Source organism: Canis aureus, chromosome 25 (assembly GCF_053574225.1).
Source record: "Canis aureus isolate CA01 chromosome 25, VMU_Caureus_v.1.0, whole genome shotgun sequence".
Classification (NCBI taxonomy): Eukaryota; Metazoa; Chordata; class Mammalia; order Carnivora; family Canidae; genus Canis; species Canis aureus.
Window position 1 is genome coordinate 41,263,954 of NC_135635.1, and position 18,243 is coordinate 41,282,196.

The 18,243-nt window shown below is 40.0% G+C and overlaps 1 protein-coding gene across 1 annotated transcript in view; it reads right to left on the reverse strand.

The window, feature by feature from the left end:
- Window positions 1-18,243, reverse strand: part of NDUFA9 (NADH:ubiquinone oxidoreductase subunit A9) — a 40,704-nt gene that overhangs the window by 16,886 nt on the left and 5,575 nt on the right. The window contains exons 2-8 of the mRNA XM_077871393.1: window positions 17,555-17,725; window positions 17,061-17,158; window positions 13,561-13,652; window positions 12,675-12,816; window positions 6,636-6,738; window positions 1,807-1,874; window positions 478-554 (exon numbers count right to left, since the gene is read on the reverse strand). Of these exons, the coding sequence (XP_077727519.1) occupies window positions 478-554; window positions 1,807-1,874; window positions 6,636-6,738; window positions 12,675-12,816; window positions 13,561-13,652; window positions 17,061-17,158; window positions 17,555-17,725 (751 nt within the window). The remainder of the gene's footprint in view (window positions 1-477; window positions 555-1,806; window positions 1,875-6,635; window positions 6,739-12,674; window positions 12,817-13,560; window positions 13,653-17,060; window positions 17,159-17,554; window positions 17,726-18,243) is intronic.

Genomic DNA, 18,243 nt, shown 5'->3' on the forward strand with positions numbered 1-18,243 from the left:
CCTCTCTCTCTCTCTGTGACTATCATAAATAAATAAAAAAAATTAAAAAAAAATAAAACTTAAAAAAAAAAAGTATTCTGTGTTTTCGAATCTGTAGTAACATCCTTTTATATGTTAAAAACATCACTGGAGTAGTACAAAATCATCCTTGGTGATCACCAGACTAAGTATATGTAATAGTCTAGAGCAGTGGTTTTCAGACAGAAAAGTCACTTATTAAAGCAGATTCCCTGGTTTGCTCAAAGTCTGATCTAATAGAACCATTCAGGAGATTCTGACAATAGTACCCTCCGGACACCTCTTTGAGGTACACTGACCTTGGGGCTAAAGGAATAAAATTTCTGGAATAAAAACAGTTGAATAAAGACACTAAAAATGCAACAAATAAGTGTAGAGTGACATGTTTAGACATTATCGTTCTTGTAAATCATTACAATTTGTTCAGCACAATTTTAAAGTCAAACTCTAGTCACCTACCCAACAAAGGCAAAAGATTTCCCTTTGGCATCTGGATCCTTAATTGCATTAACAATTCCTTTTGATACATCTACAACCTGTAGGAAATTGTAACACATGTTTAAGTAATTGTTGAAAGAAAAAACAGAGATGGGGGGAGGGAGGGAGGGAGGGAGGGAGGGAAGGAAGGAAGGAAGGAAGGAAGGAAGGAAGGAAGGAAGGAAGGAAGGAAGGAAATCAGGTGGCATCAATCACAACTTCCCACCCCTCCCACCCCCAAGCAAAAGATTAAATTAAAATAATGGCATTGTTTCCAGAAAGTTCCTTAAAGAACCCACTTCTCAAGGGCTCAAATGACCTACATATTGGAAGGTTCACCTAAATATTTTTTCTGGTCAGAACATGTTCATGCTCAGATAGCTGTCAAGGCCTTTGATTGGACTTTTGTCCACTATCTCTGCAATCTCACCCCTTACCACTTATCCTAATGCTGTTACCATGCTATCACAAATTAGTAAGCTGAATCCCATGGAGCTGCCAACATCCTACCAGTTTGACTTTCCCAAATAATAATTTTATGATTTCAGGGTTTTCAACTGGGGGATTTGGGCTTCCCAAGGGACTTTTGGCAAATGCCTGGAGGTATTTTTAGTTGTCACAACTAGGGACGTTATGCTACTGCCATCTGGTGGCTAGCAGACAGGAATGCTGCTAAACATTCCAGAACAGCTCTCCAACAAAGAAATAACTGGCCCAAAATGTACAGTGCCACAGATGAAATACCCTGGTTTCAACATAATATGGAACCTAACCTATGGAACCTATGCTCTTACCTTTGAGACTCTGAACACACCATTCCCTCTGCATGGAATGCTCTTCCCTAACCCTCTTCATCTGACTTGCTGCTAGTCATCTTTAAGGTCTCACCTTAAATGTTGTTTCCTCTGGGAAGCTGTCGCTGACCCCCAAGTCTGGATTAGATATCCCTCTACTGTAATTATATAGGTCCTCTCCCTATCACAAGCACTACCACACTGCATGGCAATTGCTCTGCTAGTTGCCCCTGGATGAGGCCAATGTGAGGATAATAATTTGTGCCTAGTTCATATCTCTGTATTCCCAGTGACATGTACAGTGTGCCTGGAACATTCAATATATTTTTCTTAAATGAGCAATGAGCAAACAAGTGAACACACAGAGAATACACGGACCTCTTAGGTAAACTGAGAGACAAGTAGCTAAAGCACACTGAAAAGAAAAAAGTGATAGAGTTATAGGATTAGGATAAAACTGGAAAACTGACCACCTGAATCTGAATCCAGCCAAAGCCCCTCCATTTGGGCTACTTACATATACTGGTTGTTTCACAGTCTTCTTGCCCAAGGAAATGAGAGGTACACCACCAAACCAGCGAGTATCTGGCAAAAGAAAGAGAAGTATGCTTACAAGGCCTCAACAACCAGAAGCCTCATCAATCTCAACATGCTCCAGGTTAGCAGAATCATTTTGCATAACTGAAATAATGAAATAAATGTAGCTGACACTGAGGAAGTGAATAGGTAGCCACTTGTTTTTCAGATAACAAACACAGAAAGTAAAAAGACCAAAGCTTTAAGGACATGGAGAGCAAGGGAAAATGATCAAATGGCGTGGCCACTTGGTACATGGCCACTCCCAAGACTGGACTCTCAGTGACATCACTCCATTCTAAGGAGGAACACAAGAATCAATAGATCAGCAATACAACAGGAGTAACTCAGAAAAAGATTCTTATAAAAAGTGGGAATTTAGGATAGGATGAATGTATTACCACAAATATGTGGGGAACTGAAAGATTATTTAATAAGTGGTGCTGAGACAATCATTTTATTAAAGTGAGAAAAAGAGAGGAAGGGAGGGAGAAAAGGTTCATGTCTCACCACAAAACAAAGCAAATCCCAAGTGTATTGAATGTAAAAAAGCCTTACAAAAAAAAAATTTTTGTAAGTAGCCATTATTTATAAGAGCATCAGAAAAAATAAAATACTCAGGAATAAACAAACCGAATTGGCTAAAGTCTTGCGCACTGAAAACTACAAAACATTGCTGATATTTTTTAAAAAGATTTATTTATTTGAGAGAGAGACAGTGAGGAGAGGGGCAGAGAAAGGGAGAAGAGAATCTCACGCAGACTCTAAACTGAGAGTGGAGCCCAATGAGGGCTTGAACTCATGATTCTGAGATCATGACCTGAGTTGAAACCAAGAGTGGGATGTTTAACTGACTGAGACACCCAATGCCTGGGTTGAAAGAAATTTAATAAGATAACAAATAAATAGAAACATATCGCACATTCACAGTGGAAGACAACACTGTTAAGATGTCAAACTACCCAAAGAATCTATGGTTAATGCAATCCTTATCAAAATCCCAATGGTGAATTCTGCAAAAGTACAAAAAACACCATCTTAAAATTCATATGGAATCTTCAGGGACTCCAAATAGCCAAAACTGTTTTGGAAAAGAAAAACTATTCCGACTATTTCGAAGTCTCACCTCTTGATTTTAAAACTTATTACAAAGCTATAGTAATCAAGATCAAAACAATGGCACAAAGACAGACATATAACCAGTGGAACAGAACAAACTTCTGTATCTATCATCAAATGATTTTTTTTTGACACAGTGCCAAGATCATTTAATGGGGAATAACAATGTTTACAACAAATGATGCTGGGAGAACTGAAGATCCACATATAAAGGAATAAAATTGGACCTTGGCCTTATACCATATATAAAAATCAACTCAAAATACATCAAAGACCTTAACATAAGAGCTACAACTACAAAATCCTTATAAGAAAATATGGGGGAAAGCCTCGTGACACTGGGTTTGATCACTGGTAATGATTTCTTGGTGATACTACAACAACAGTAAAAAGAGAATTGGACTACATAAAAATTAAAAGCTTCTGTGCACTGAAGGACAGAATGAAAAGGCAGCCTACAATGCAATACAATATTTGTAAATCATATATCTGATAAGGGATTACCATCCAGAACATATAAAGAACTCCTGGGATTCAACAACAAATCCAATTAAAAAATGAGCAAAGGATGTGAACGGACATTTCTCCAAATAAGATACACAAATGGCTAACAAGCACAGGAAAAAATGCTCAACATCACTAATCATTACAGAAATGAAAATCAAAATGAAATATTACCTCACACCCATTAGGATGGTTACAATCAAAAGAAAGGGAAGGAAGGAAGGAGCCCCAGTAAATTTTATATTGTGTTTCTTACCACATTTCTTTTTTTAAATTGGAAGGTAATACAGAATGTGAAAAGACATGAGCAATCAGGGAAAAACACAGGATAGAACTAACTATCTAAATTGGATAAATGAACTGTGGTCCATTTATACCATGGGATATTAATCAGCTATAAAAAGAAATGAGCTATCAGTCATGGAAAGACACAAAGGAAACTTAAATGCAGAGGCTAAGTGAAAGAAGCCAATCTGACAGGGCGACATAGTATATGATTCCAAACATATGGTGTTCTAGAAAAGGCAAAACTATGGAGACAGAAAAAGATGAGTGTTTGTCAGGTAGTGGGGTGAGGAAGGAAGGATAAATAGGTCAAGCACAAGGAACTTTTAAGGCAATGAAACTATTCTCTGTGATACTCTAATGCTAGGTAGATGTCATTATACATTTGTCAAAATCCACAGAATGTTCAACATAAAGAATGAATCCTAATGTAAATTACGGACTTGAGTTAATACTAATGTATCAATATTGACTCATCAATTACAACAAATGTACCACACTAATGCCAGGTGTTAATTATAGAGAAAACTAGGACACCTGGGTGACTCATCAGTTAAGCGTCTAACACCTTAGACTCAGGGCATGATCCTAGAGTCCTGGTATCAAGTCCCACATCAAACTGGTACATTTGTGCAGCTGACTCAGCATCAAATGAGCACACGTAGGGCTTGATGAGACCCACCGCCATCATGACCCCACCAAGGCAATCACTGTGTTCCTTCTATAAGGAAAATACTTCCAAAGAAAATACCTCCAAGATTAGATTGAACCACTCTGCCACCTCTGTGCCCAGAGCCTTTTTTGTCACCCTACAATTTCAGAATACCGTTGGCACACGTCCTCTCAAACAAATTAATGTTCCTCTCAGCTGGCTCAAGTGACAGGAACAGATTCACATGCCAGCACCTGGGTCCATCCATTGGAAACTTCCTTTGAGAAACAGAGTATGACCGTGCAACCTTGGATGATCCTTTACCTCTTCCAACCGCACTTGGCACACTGGTGGAATGGGTACCCCCCACCATACCAGTCCCTGCCTCAAAGCTTCCCATCGCATGATGCAGGCAAAACGCTTCACACAGTGCCTGGCATATACCAAACGTTTAATAAAAGTGAAATGCTATCATTTTTAATAAGGATCAGTGATGTCAGTTCCCACTGTTTGGCACTCTGTGAAACAGGGTGTGCTTGGGAAGGCAAGGATAACACTGTCTTGATGCAGAGTGCAAGAGGGTGGTCCTCAAGAGTAGGGGAAGGGCAAGCGGCATTTACAGCTTACCCAGGTAGGGGACTGATTCTTGGTTTTATTTAAAAGCAACACAGAGGATGCCTGGGTAGCTCAGTGGGTTGAACCTCAGGCTCTTGGTGTTGGCTCAATGCATGATTTCAGGGTCCTGCTTGCGGGGGAGTCTGCTTCTCCCTCTCCCTCTACCTCTTTCTCCCTCTGCCCCTCTCCCTGCCCTTGCTCTGTCTCTCTCTCTCTCTCAAATAAATAGATAAAATCTTTTTTAAAAATAGAAATAAAGGGACTCCTGGGTGGCTCAGTGGCTGAGTTTCGCTCAGGATGTGATCCCAAGTCTGGGGATCACATCCCACATCAGGCTTCCTGCATGGAGCATGTTTCTCCCTCTGTCTCTGCCTCTGTCTCTGTCTCTCTCTCTCTCTCTCTCATTAATAAATAAAATCTTTTAAAAAAAAATAAATAAAAGAGAAAACTGTTGGGGGCAGAGATCAAGGAGTTAAAGGGTATGTGGGAGCTCTGTCTGTGCTTTCCACTCAACTTTTCTATAAACCTAAAACTACTCAAAAAAATTAAAGTCTATAAATTTTAAAACAATTTAGTAAGCCAAGAAAAAAAAAAGAACAGTAAATATAACAAAAGATACATGCCCTTAATATATAAAAAGCCTAAATAAATCAGTTAGGAAAACAGTTCTCAAAAAAACAAATACTTATGGGCCAAGGATGTATAAAGAAAACTGAAAAAAATAATATGAATGGCTAACAATGAAAAACAGGAAGCTACTGATAAAACTGTACCTCACTAACCATCCTAGTACTTCCTAGGAAGGTCAGAATCCTCTCCTAATACATAAGTGAGTAAGCTGAGAGGTAACTGGTAATTCAATAGAATCAGAAACTAAAGTGGATCCCATTCCACAGAGATTGCTATTAACAAGGAAGACCTACATCATCTCAGGATCATGAGATAGAGCCCCGAGTCGGGCTCCACACTCAGTGAGAAGTCTGCTTGAGATTCCCCCTCTCCCTCTGCCCTTCCCACAATGTGCGTCTGGGTTCTCCCTCTCTCAAATAAATAAATAAAATCTTAAAAAAAAAAAAAAACAAGGAAGACTGATTACCTGCACCTGACAAACTTATGATGTTGCCTCTTTGTCTTTCAAAACCAACATTTAGATGTTGGGGTCACGGCAGTCAGACTAAAACTGAGAGGGTAGTTTAGGAACCGGCTTCATATGAAAAATAAAAACAAGGCCAACGTTTAAGCACTGACTACAGACCAGGTGCTGTGACATGGGCAGCTTCATTTTGGTAACACACTACTCTTTTCATCGCCAGTTCAACACAAGGAAGCTGCCTCCCAGGTACATGCCACAGTCCCAGAACTAGTCAGTCTCTGCTTCCCCAGGCTGCACTCTTTCTGTGCATCTAAAGTGTTGCTTTCCATAGATAGTAACAAAGACCATGCTAGGCAGAGAACCTCTGGGGAGAAAAGGGCAACTGGGATAGAGAAAATATACCTGAGTCTGTCAATTCAGAGAACACTATTAGCTTGGGCTTAACTTTGACTTGGTTAACTAGTCTCCTCCTCTCTACAAGAATACAAGAAAGAATACATACTTGCAAAATGATTGAGGAATCTATCCTCTCTTCCAAAGATGTCCGATGGCTTTATGATAATGGCTTCTGGAAATGCATCTCTCACTTCCTTCTCTCCAACGGCCTTAACAACCAGCCAGATAAAAAAAGAGTTCAGAGATGAGTCAACAGAGCTTGCATTCTTTCCACTATCAGGATGTTACTTGTATTTCAAAAGTCAGTTTTTCCAGATTATGGTAGGATTCATAAAAGTCAGTTACAAAGAACTTTTTTATATATTATAAAAAGAAAACTGAAAAAAATAATATGAATGGCTAACAACGAAAAACAGGAAGCTACTGATAAAACTGTACCTCACTAACCATCCTAGTACTTACTTCCTAGGAGGGTCAGAATCCTCTCCTAATACATAAGTGAGTAAGCTGAGAGGTAATTCAATAGAATCAGAAACTAAAGCGGATCCCATTCCACAGAGATTGCTATTAACAAGGAAGACCTACATCATCTCAGGATCATGAGATCGAGCCCCAAGTGCTATTTAGCATACAAAAATGCCCTGCCTGTATGGCTCTTGTTGGGTTTCTTACTATATTTATCCTAGGGATAAATAGGCAGAAGAAAGGAGAATAACAACAGTAGTGGAATTTTTCCAGCCTCCATTTTTCTTTCTAATCACAGATTCTCTGGAAGGTGTCAACAATCTAGCAGTTGGCCAGAGAAAAGGGAGTGTGGTGGGAGGCCATGATATGGAAGTGACAGCACACATACCTATCCAGAGGAGTCAGGGACGGGTCAGGAAACTTCCTAACCTCTACACCCTAGCTTGCTACCATCTATCTCCTCCTAGATGAGGCCTCTTTCCATGCAGGTATCAGCACCCTGTCCAGCCTTCCTCTCCACCTGCACCACCACTGTGAGTGACATGTATGTCCAGGTGGACTTGAACCTCTGTTTCTTGAGCTTCTCAACTCCAATGACTTCCTTTTCTCTCTACTTCTGCCCCCTTCAGCTCATTCAGGCCACAAACCATTTTAAGAACTGCAATCGCCATTCTTCTCAAACTACATGAACATACCCTACTCTCCAAGGGCAAGCTCCCAATCTCCAGCTGCTGCTTCATCATCTGTTCCTGAGAGATCTGCTCATCACCTTCTCAGGAGCACTGTTTTCCTCCACATCAAGCCCTCCTAATTGCCTGAGACTAGATCCCATGGCCCAACTTTTCAATCACTCTCTTACCAATATTGTAATCTACCTCATCCTTTTGTCTTTACTCCACCCACCAGGCAAAATCCCAATTCTGAAAAAACCCCATCAGCCTCCTTCTTTGAGCCATGCACTCCTGCTGCCTTCAGAGCTGGAGGAAAATAAATACATAAAAATCATAAATTGGACAATTCAATAACCAAAAAAATTCCAATTTGATTAAAAATTGGGCAGAGGATCTGAATAGACGTATTTCCTGTAAAGACACACAGATGCTCAACAGGTACATGAAAAGGTGCCCAGAATCACTAATCATCAGGGATGTACTAATCAAAACCACAATGAGATATCACCTCACACCTTTTGGCATGGAAATGATCAAAAAGACAAGAAATAACAAATGTTAGGGAGGACGTAGAGAAAAGGGAACCCTTGTGCACTGTTGGTGGGAATGTAAATTGGTGCAGCCACTGTGGAAAACAACATGAGGGCTCCTCAAAAACTTAGAAATATAACTACCATATGATCCAGCAATTCCACTTCTGCTAATATATCTAAAGGAAATGAAAACACTAACTTGAAAAGATATCTGCATCCCGGTGTTCACTGCAGCATTATTTAAAATAGCCAAGACACGGAAGCAAGCTAAGAGTCCACTGGGAGATGAACGGATAAAGAAAATGTGATACACACACACACACACTGCAATATTACCCAGCCATCAGAAAAGAAGGAAATCTTGCCATTTGCTACAACAACATGAATGGCCCTTGAAGGCATTATGCTAAATAAAGAATTCAGACAAAGAAAGACCAATACCACATGATCTCACTTATATGTGGAATTGAAATTTAAAAAAAAGCAAACAGGGGCAGCCCGGGTGGCTCAGCAGTTTAGCGCCGCCTTCAGCCCAGGGCCTGATCCTGGAGACCTGGGTTCGAGTCCCACATCGGGCTCCCTGCATGCCCGAAAGAGCATGCTTCTCCCTCTGCCTGCCTTTCTCTCTCTCTCTCTCTCTCTCTCTCTCTCTTTCCCTCCCTCCCTGTGTATCTCTCATGAATAAATAGATAAAATCAAAAAAAAAAAAAAAAAAAGGCAAACAAAAAACTCACCAAACTCATAGATACAAAGAACAAACTAACTGCCAGAGGCAGGGGCAAAGGGGATAAAAAGGAACAAACTTCTAGTTATAAAGTAAGATACCTTAGGATGTAACACATAGCATGACAACTCTAGGTAATAAGCTTGTATTGTATATTTGAAAGTTGCTAATAAAAGAGTAAATCTTCGGCATCTGAGTGGATCAGTGGTTAAGCATCTGCCTTCAGCTCAGGTCATGATCCCGGGGGCCTGGGATCGAGTCCCGCATTGAAGGAGCCTGCTTCTCTGTCTGCCTGTGTCTCTGCCTCTTGTAAATAAATAATTTTTTTTTTTTAAAGTAGATCTTAAAAATTCTCATCACAAAGGGGTACCTGGGTGGCTCAGTCGGTTAAGCATCTGACTTCAACTCAGTACATGATCTCAGGGTCCTGGGAATGAGCCCTGCATTGGGCTCTGCACTCAGCAGGGAGTCTGCTTGTCCGTCTCCCTCTGCCCCTTTCCCTCGATGTGCACACAAGCACACTCTCTAATAAATAAAATCTTAAAAAAAAGAAAAAGTTCTCATCACACACACAAAAAAATCTGTAACTATGTGGTGATGTTAACCAGACTTATTGTGGAGATCACAATATATACATATGTCAAATCATTACATTATACACCTGAAACTAATATATGTCAATTACACCTGAATTTTTAAAAAATCATAAATTGGTGCCACTATATACTCACATCATCGATTTTAACTTGGCCTTCAACATTTCCCACAAGTATGATTTTCTTCTAATTAGCTGTTCTCTCCTATGACAATTTCGAACATTCTCCATTCTATTCAGATTCCTCCCTTATTATTCTCTTCCTTCTAGTAAATGAGTTTACCTTCTCATCCAAAGAGAAAATACAACAGCAGACAAAACCATCTCACGTTGCTGCCAGAAAATCCACAACTCTAACCAGTACCCTCTCACCAGTACTTACACAATGTTAAGACCTTCCACCTTAAGAGGAAAAAAAGAATCCCAGTTCTATGTACCCCTCCAACTTCTTGCCCCCTCTCTCCTCTTACCAAACTACTTAAAATGCTGCCCCACTGCCTTAGCTCCTGCTCACGCTCTGTGCTCACCTGTGATTCCGCCCTGACACCTGCACCCAAACCATTCTTGACCAAATCATAGATGACCTTCATATCGATAGATCCAAGTTGACTCTCCAGTTCTTACCTCATTAGGCTTCTTATCAGCTTTCATAAGCAACGACTCCCTTCCTATAAACCGTCTTCCCTTGGCTTCCATGACTTTGCGCACTCTTTGTTTCCCTCCTACCTTGCCACATCCACTTCTTCTCAGTCTTTGTTTTGGTTTTTGCAGGTGCCTCCTTGTCTACCAGAGTACTAATCAATGGTATTCCTCTGGGCTCTGTCAAAGTTCTCTCAATCTACGCTTTCTCATTAGGCAAACTTATTCTCAAACCTTGCTTCAATAACTGGTTTTTCTTGTAAAGATGTTATTTATTTGGGAGAGAGAGAGAGAGAGCAAGAGAGAGAGCATGAGCTCTCGGGGGAAGGGGCAGATAGAGAAGCAGGCTCCCCGCTGAGCAGGGAGCCCACTGAGGGGCTTGATCCCAGGACCCCAGGATCATGACCCACACTGAAGATAGACGCCCAATGGACTAAGACACCCAGGTGCCCCTAATTAACTGGTTTTATATCTCCAAACCAGACCTCACTTCTGAGCTCCAGGATCATAAATCCCACTCACCATCATTGTTACTTGGATGATTAACACACACTTGCAATGTAACCTGCATCCAAAACTGGATCATCCTCTTCCTTCTCTGTAAATACTATTTCTCAATCTTTGCTAAGCTTTGGAATCACCCAGCAAGAGTTAAAAATATTGGGATCCCTGGGTGGCGCAGCGGTTTGGCACCTGCCTTTGGCCCAGGGCGCGATCCTGGAGACCTGGGATCCAATCCCACGTCGGGCTCCCGGTGCACGGAGCCTGCTTCTCCCTCTGCCTGTGTCTTTGCCTCTCTCTCTCTCTCTCTCTCTCTCTCTCTCTGTGACTATCATAAATTAAAAGTAAATAAATAAATAAATAAATAAGTTAAAAATATTGATGCCTGAGTTCTATCCCCAGAGATTCTATTTTCATCGGTCATGGTGCAGGATTTTTCAAAGAAGTTCTTTCAGTGATTCTAATGGGCAGCTAATGGTAAGAACCACTGCCCGAAAGCCTTGTCTTTCTCACGTGTTTCTCCCCTTATATTCAACAGAAACCAAATCCACCTTGTGGTGTAAGCCATGGGGCTGGACATCTGAGTTTTCTCCCACCCTGGCCCTTCCAAACAACCATAGATTGAGCGGATTCTGTGAGTGCCAGTGTGGAGGCAGGCACAGAGTGTACACGCTCATTCTCCCTCATCCATGCAGTTTGAAAATGGTGAGGCTTGGATGCCCTACAAGCCAGTTCCATGACCATGAGAAACAAAGCTTACACAACAAAAAAGGCTGAGGGATGCCTGGGTGGCTCAGCGGTTGAGTGTCAGCCTTTGGCTCCGGGCGTGATCCTGGCATCCTGGGATCGGGTCCCACATTGGGCACCCTACAGGGAGCCTGCTTCTCCCTCTGCCTTTCTCTCTCTCTCTGTCTGTCATGAATAAATACATAAAATCTTTAAAAAAAAAAAAAAAAAAGGCTGAAAGAATCAAAGCTGAAACTCTGATGAACCTTGGCACCAATAGGGCTAAGCTTCCTTATTGTTGGATTTTTTCAGATATAGGGGCCTATAAACTCCCTTTATGTTTCAGCCAGATTACACTGAATTTTCAGATGCTAGCAATTAAATGCTCCTAACTGATAGATGTTCTCTCTCCACCATCATATTCTCCTATGGCACAGTTCCCTACTTTGCAACACTAGGCAGAAGTGGAATTATTTTCCTCAATGGATTAGAAAGCAGACATGGGCTAAGACCATGTCTGTTTTATTCACTACACTATACACCACCTAATACAATATGCAGCACACAGAAGGTACTTACTAAATCATTTGTTCAATAAAGAATGCAGTGGGTCAAAAAAGTTGGGAGCCACTGGCAAAGAACTCAGTGGCCTTATAAATTTGACCCAAAGTGGCTCATCATAGCAGAAAACAAATGCCAAAGACAGTCAGATACTGCAATTTCTCTGAATCCCTGACAATAAAGACATTTCATGTTAGACTGACTCCAAATCAGAATGGTCAATACCTAGATACAATCTCGATGACAATGTGGTTTCTGGAAGTATAAAAAGCCTACATACTATATTTCCTTGCCAAATATTTATCCCTGTCATTCTCAGCCTTTACATTATGCTTACAACAAGAGCTACATAAGACCATGACTACGCACAAGGTTTGAGGGAAAAAAATGGCCTTTTAACCTTGTAGGTAAAACACAGGTAGGACTCTTTCGGCAGGAATAACACTCTACTCTTACGAAGTTTACTATATAATTCTATTATGCCCCAAGCAACTTTCAGCATTTGAGAACAGGTAATAATGCTCTATCCATCTCTGAAGCCCGTTACCATAGTTCCCTACAAACAGAAGGCACTCAAAAGAAATGCCAGAACACAACACACACATCAATCTAATTCTAAATCTGGAGAATTAGAAACCCCTTTTAATTCTGGATATGTCAATGAGAAACTCTTCTCACTTAAGTCATGTTTCGAAGGGGCCAAGAAACTCCAGCTCTGTGAACCACTTACCTTATTTCTCAGATACCTAGAAGAGCTTTTAATATCAGCATTCAGATGTGAAACATGAATGAATTTTTCAACTCCAGCTTCCTTGGACACTTTGGCAATTGCTTGGGGAATCTTCACGAAAACATCCTCAAAATCAAAGTTTCTGGAAGAAGGAAGAAAAAGGGATCAGTTAAGAAAACCTGACTCCGGATCCCAAAGCTTTCTGTGATAAGCTGGTTTTCATACTATTACTATAATTCATAATAGTTAAACTTGTAAATGGCAATGATTTAACACAGGGTCAAAATTAATATATATATATATATATATATATATACACATATGTGTATTTTTGATATACATATAAATTTTACTGCTCATCACTACTATACATAATTGAAGTACTGTATATATTACCTAATTTATTACTATAAGTTATAAATCAGTATACATAATATTCTCGGACCTCAAGGAATCCCAAGGCTGAGACCCTTTGAGAACATCTCACTGTAGTGGCTGGGTAGGGAGCGGGGAAGTGTTGGGAGCTAAAGAGGGACCCACTTTTTATCCCTGGGTTTGTTTCCCTCAGGGGAAAAAAAAAAAAAAAACTAAAAAAAATCAATCTCCAGTTTAATGCAATAACATTAACATCAAGTTGATGACACCAACCATACTGACACAATCCATACTGGCTTTTTATGGGTAGCACATCACTTTGTTTACTTATACCAGACTAAATCTCCTGAAAGAGGGTTTTGGGGTATGTAAGTAAACAGGTGTTCAATCAATGCTTAATGGACTTTAAAAATGTGACAACTATAATGCCTGACATTAGAAGGTATCCAATGAATATCTACTGAACCCTAAGACAGCATATACAAAGAAAACACAAGAGCCAAAGACTTACTTGGTTTCCCATTCTCGCCCAATAAGATTAATGACCACATTGCTGTGCTTCACTGCTCTTTGGATAGAATCTTTGTTTCTCCCATCCCATTCCTATAAGAACAGAAGTCAGTCAGATGCAAACATAAGGGCAAGTTTCAAAACAGGGCCTGTTATAGTCATAATATGGTACCATTTCATGCAGGCTCCATTTATTATAAGAGGAATGGTCATGAGGTCTCAAATTCCCTGCTGGTTCTCTGACTCTCCTTGAGACAAATAGGTCACAGTATATCTGTTTTATTCAGGTAATGAAATGATAGAATTAGAAAAGACAATATCCATTTTTAGTGGGGCACATCCATTTCTGACCACCCACCTGCCCCCCGCAAGTTTGTAAGGGATTCTAGTTACCAAATCTCCCCTCCTGAAATAAAGCCTAAGAGCCTTTGGGAGGAAAACTGTCTTTCCCTTTTTGCAGTAACCAGCCACCGACTGAAAAACAGGAGTTATCTATCTCTTCAAGGCTAACATTAAATTGGGAGCATTCATGACTTTTTCTTTTTAACTGTTTTCTCTTTATAATCCTGGATCTAGCCATTTCTACTCTAAAGATGTTAAAACAACACTCAGGGAGGAGTGACCTGCCTAAAGGAGCAGAGTGAGCCAATGGCAGATTTCAGTGTAGAACTAAATGTCTGAGTAGCGATTCAGGCCTATAGTCACGTTGATGGTTCTTGTCCAAAATCGAGACTGGGGATTAAATAACCCCAGACAAAGTAAAGCATTTTCTACGTTAAGATAAGACTGGATTTTTTAAACATTTCAATGAAAGAAAATAAATAGTAAGAAGTTCTTAGGGTCAACTGCTAAGGTATATGTATGAGTGGCAAGGGAAAGTGAGAAAGGAAGGCTGAAGGGTAGTGAGCAGGGGCAGAGGACGGTGCAATTTAGAAAATAGAGACGGGGCTACAGAAAACAGACACAAGATCAAAAGATGAAGCCCGCAGCAGGACAAACTAGTTACAACTGATGAAGGAGGGGGTTACAAGAGACGTACACAGTGACAGCTGCAGAGTCAGACAGGAATGCAAATTCCATTTGCCTTTTACAAACTTGGTAAAACTTCTCTCTCTGACCCCCACGTAAAATTTGAAAATACAACCTACCTCATGGGTTTGCTATAAAGATTAAGTAAAACAGACATAAAATCTGTAGCACAGTAAGTTAACATATCTAACCAAAAAAAGGAGTTCTTCACATAAAGAGCTAAAGAAGGCTTTTCTTAGAAAAGATGGCAAGGGTGGAAGAAAAAGAATCCAAGAAAACTCAGAGTGAAGGAGCTTGAGACATAACTGCAGGAAGGGCCCAAGAGGGTGGCCTGGAGAGAAAGAATTAAAAGGAAATCCAATTCCCAGGGAGAAGGCCCAGGGGATACAGTCATGTTAGCAAACCAAGTAGTTGTTCAGACAACTTCCAACAGAGACTACAGCAGGGAAATCAGTACCCCACACCTAGTATGGTCCATCCTTCTCAAAAATAAACAATAGAGTGAAGTCTTCCCATTTTACCTTTCTTGTACTTCCACTTTTGTAAACATTATTATATTCAAAGTTCTATGTTTGGGGCACCTGGGTGGCTCACTGGTTAAATGTCGACTCTTGATTCTGTTTCAGGTCATGATCTCAGGGTTGTGGCATTAAGCCCCATGTCAGACTCCATGCTGGGCACGGAACCTGCTTAAGATTCTCTCTCTCTCTCCCCTCTGCCCCTCCCCTCCATCTCTACTACTCTCATGCTCACTCATTCTCTCTCTCATTCAAAAAAAAAAAAAAAAGGTTCTATGCTTAGTCCCCATGTTCTCTGTTAACACTGAGAACTCCCTGCAGTCTTATTCATCAAGACATGTTCATAATTTAGGTCAATGTGGCACTCAATAAATACCTATGGGAAGAATGGAATATAGATCATATAGCTCAATTCCAATGACTGCATCTACCAGCTAAAGTTTTCACCTATTATTTGTGAAAAACTTTAATTCTGAGGATTGACAAAGTAACCAATAATCCCAAGTCATAAAGAAACTAGAAAGAAAATAAGCTCCTGTAACTAACAGTAAGACCAAGAAGATATTTGAGAATAAGATTTTCAGGAAAGAAAAACACTTTAGCAACAAGAAATTTCCAACATAATATACTTAGCTTGTGAACATTCAGTAAGGAATAAATGAAAATGCTATTAAAAATACATAGAAATTCATTTTTTAAAAATATTTATTTATTTATTTATTCATGAGAGACACAGAGAGAAGCAGAGGGAGAAGCAGGCTCCTCGCAGGGAGCCTGATGTGGGACTCGATCCCAGGACTCTGGGACCACGCCCTGAACCAAAGGCAGACCCTCAACTACTGAGCCACCCAGGCGTCCCAAAAATAAGTAAGAATTTAAGAGAGATCACAAATAATCTGCAGGAATAGATCAGAGATCTTAAGGATGTTTACCAAATATTTTTTAAAAGGGGAAGTGTGTACATGGAAGAGCTCAACTCCATATAAAATGATAAAAGCAGGACAATTTAGCCAGAAGAACAGGAGGACTGAGCATGAATGCCCAGAGTGTTTCTGAACAGGATAACTGCAGGCACTGGGGACAGTGTAACTCTTTGTGGAAAGGGACTGCCCTGGGCACTATATGATATTTAGCATCCCTGGTCCCTAGCTAAGAAATCAGTATAAACTTCAGTCATAATGGCAACCGAAAAGGCCAACACATTTTTAATCACCTCCCTGAAGGGTCTGCCTTACCCTGTTCCCAGCCCCCACCCTCCTTGCCTCATTGGCAACTCTTGGTCTAAACAATAGGGAAGCACAGCGAGCACTGTTCTAAGTTCATTCTGTGCCAAGGAAACTTAAGTTATAAAACACCCTATTTGTGATCTCCACCATCTACAGAAGCACTGTCCAAAGGAAATATAACATGAGGCAGATAAGCCATCTAAATTTTCCACCAGTCACTTCTAAAAGAGTAAAAAGAAACAGGTGAAATTCATTTGAATAATATACTTTCTTTAACCTAGTATATCCAAATATTATTTCACTATGTAATAGGTGTAAGAAATTATTAATGATATATATCATTTTCTTTGTACTAAGTCTTTGAAATCTGGTGTGTATAATTACAGCACATCTTAATTAAGATTAACCAGTAATGTGGTAAATAAAGTTTTATTAGAACACAGCCACTTCCTTTCATTTATACATTATCTATGGCTGCTTTCAGGCTAGAAGCGCAGACCTGAACAATCATGAAAAGATCCTATGACCTACAAAAGCTAAAATATTTACTATCTGGCCCTTTACAGAAAACGTTAGTCAACTGCTGGGCAAGAGTTTACAAGAATGGGTGAATAAAGGATGCCCTCGGTTCACTCTGGAATGAAACTGCTGCTCTCTCTCTCTCTCCTAAAAATGACCTCCGTAATTTGTATCTGTCAACTCCAATAATCAGTCATACAGGCTCTTACCAGAAAGATAATCTGACCCAGGTCACCCATGGGACGAAGGTGCATGGTGTCATATGGGTCACACCGATAGGGTATGATCACCTGTGATCCCATACGTCCTAAGAAAGAATGGATTGAAGCAAGGATCAACATTAACATAATATGGATACTTCATATGACAGTGATTTGGTAAATATTTAACTTCTAGTATAAGTGAATGGATATCATGTTTTACAAAAAGCATATTTTGCTGTGCTAGAGATGCTATAACTTTTCGGAGACCCCTATTCCTGTCTCAACATCCTATACAGGAAGCATGATAATACTTCCCAATGTAGAGCAGATCAAAATTACATAAATCCAAGGTAGAAGTAATGTGTGCAACACTGTTAAATTGAAAAGAAACATGGCTCCTGGCTTCTCATTAGGGTTGCCTAATTAGGCATTTATTAGGTAGGGCAACCCTACCTAATAAATGGCACTGGAGCACAGGGAACTCAAAGAATTTTACTTACCAAGGTGGTTGACAACATAGCGGCCCAGGAATCCTGTTGCTCCAAACACAGTGGCCACAACCCCACTGACTGAGGAACGCCCACCTTTCCCATGAGGTATGAGTGCATGATGAAGCTGGCGCCGGAGTGGGCCATGAAACATAGCTGTGGCTCTTGCAGTAATAGAAGAACCTTAAACAAAACCCAGAGTGTACAAAAATGGCAAATGTTAACATAAGAGTATGAATAACCTATTTTCCCAGAAACTGGTAACATTATTTTGCTATCAGTACTTTCATATACTTAAGTTTAAAAAGAACTTTTCAATTAAAAGTTGTGATTTAATTAATTGCCAACATCAATAATAAACACAAACTACTGCAACAAAGAATCTATGTCATAGGAAATACATAAAAATTAGAAAGTACAGTTGATCCTTGAACAACAGGGGTTTGAACCGTGTGGATCCATTTATATGTGGATTTTTTTCGATAAATACAGCAGAGTACTCTACGTTCTCTTTGTTATGATTTTCTCTAATAACATTTTCTTTTCTCTCACTTTATTGTAAGAACACAGTATATAGTATATATGTAAAACGTACAGAATATGTTAATCAACTTTATGTTACCAGTAAGGCTTCTGGTTAACAGTAAGCTAGTTTTAGGGGAACAAACAAATTTTTGACTGCAGGGATGGGAGAGGGAGGG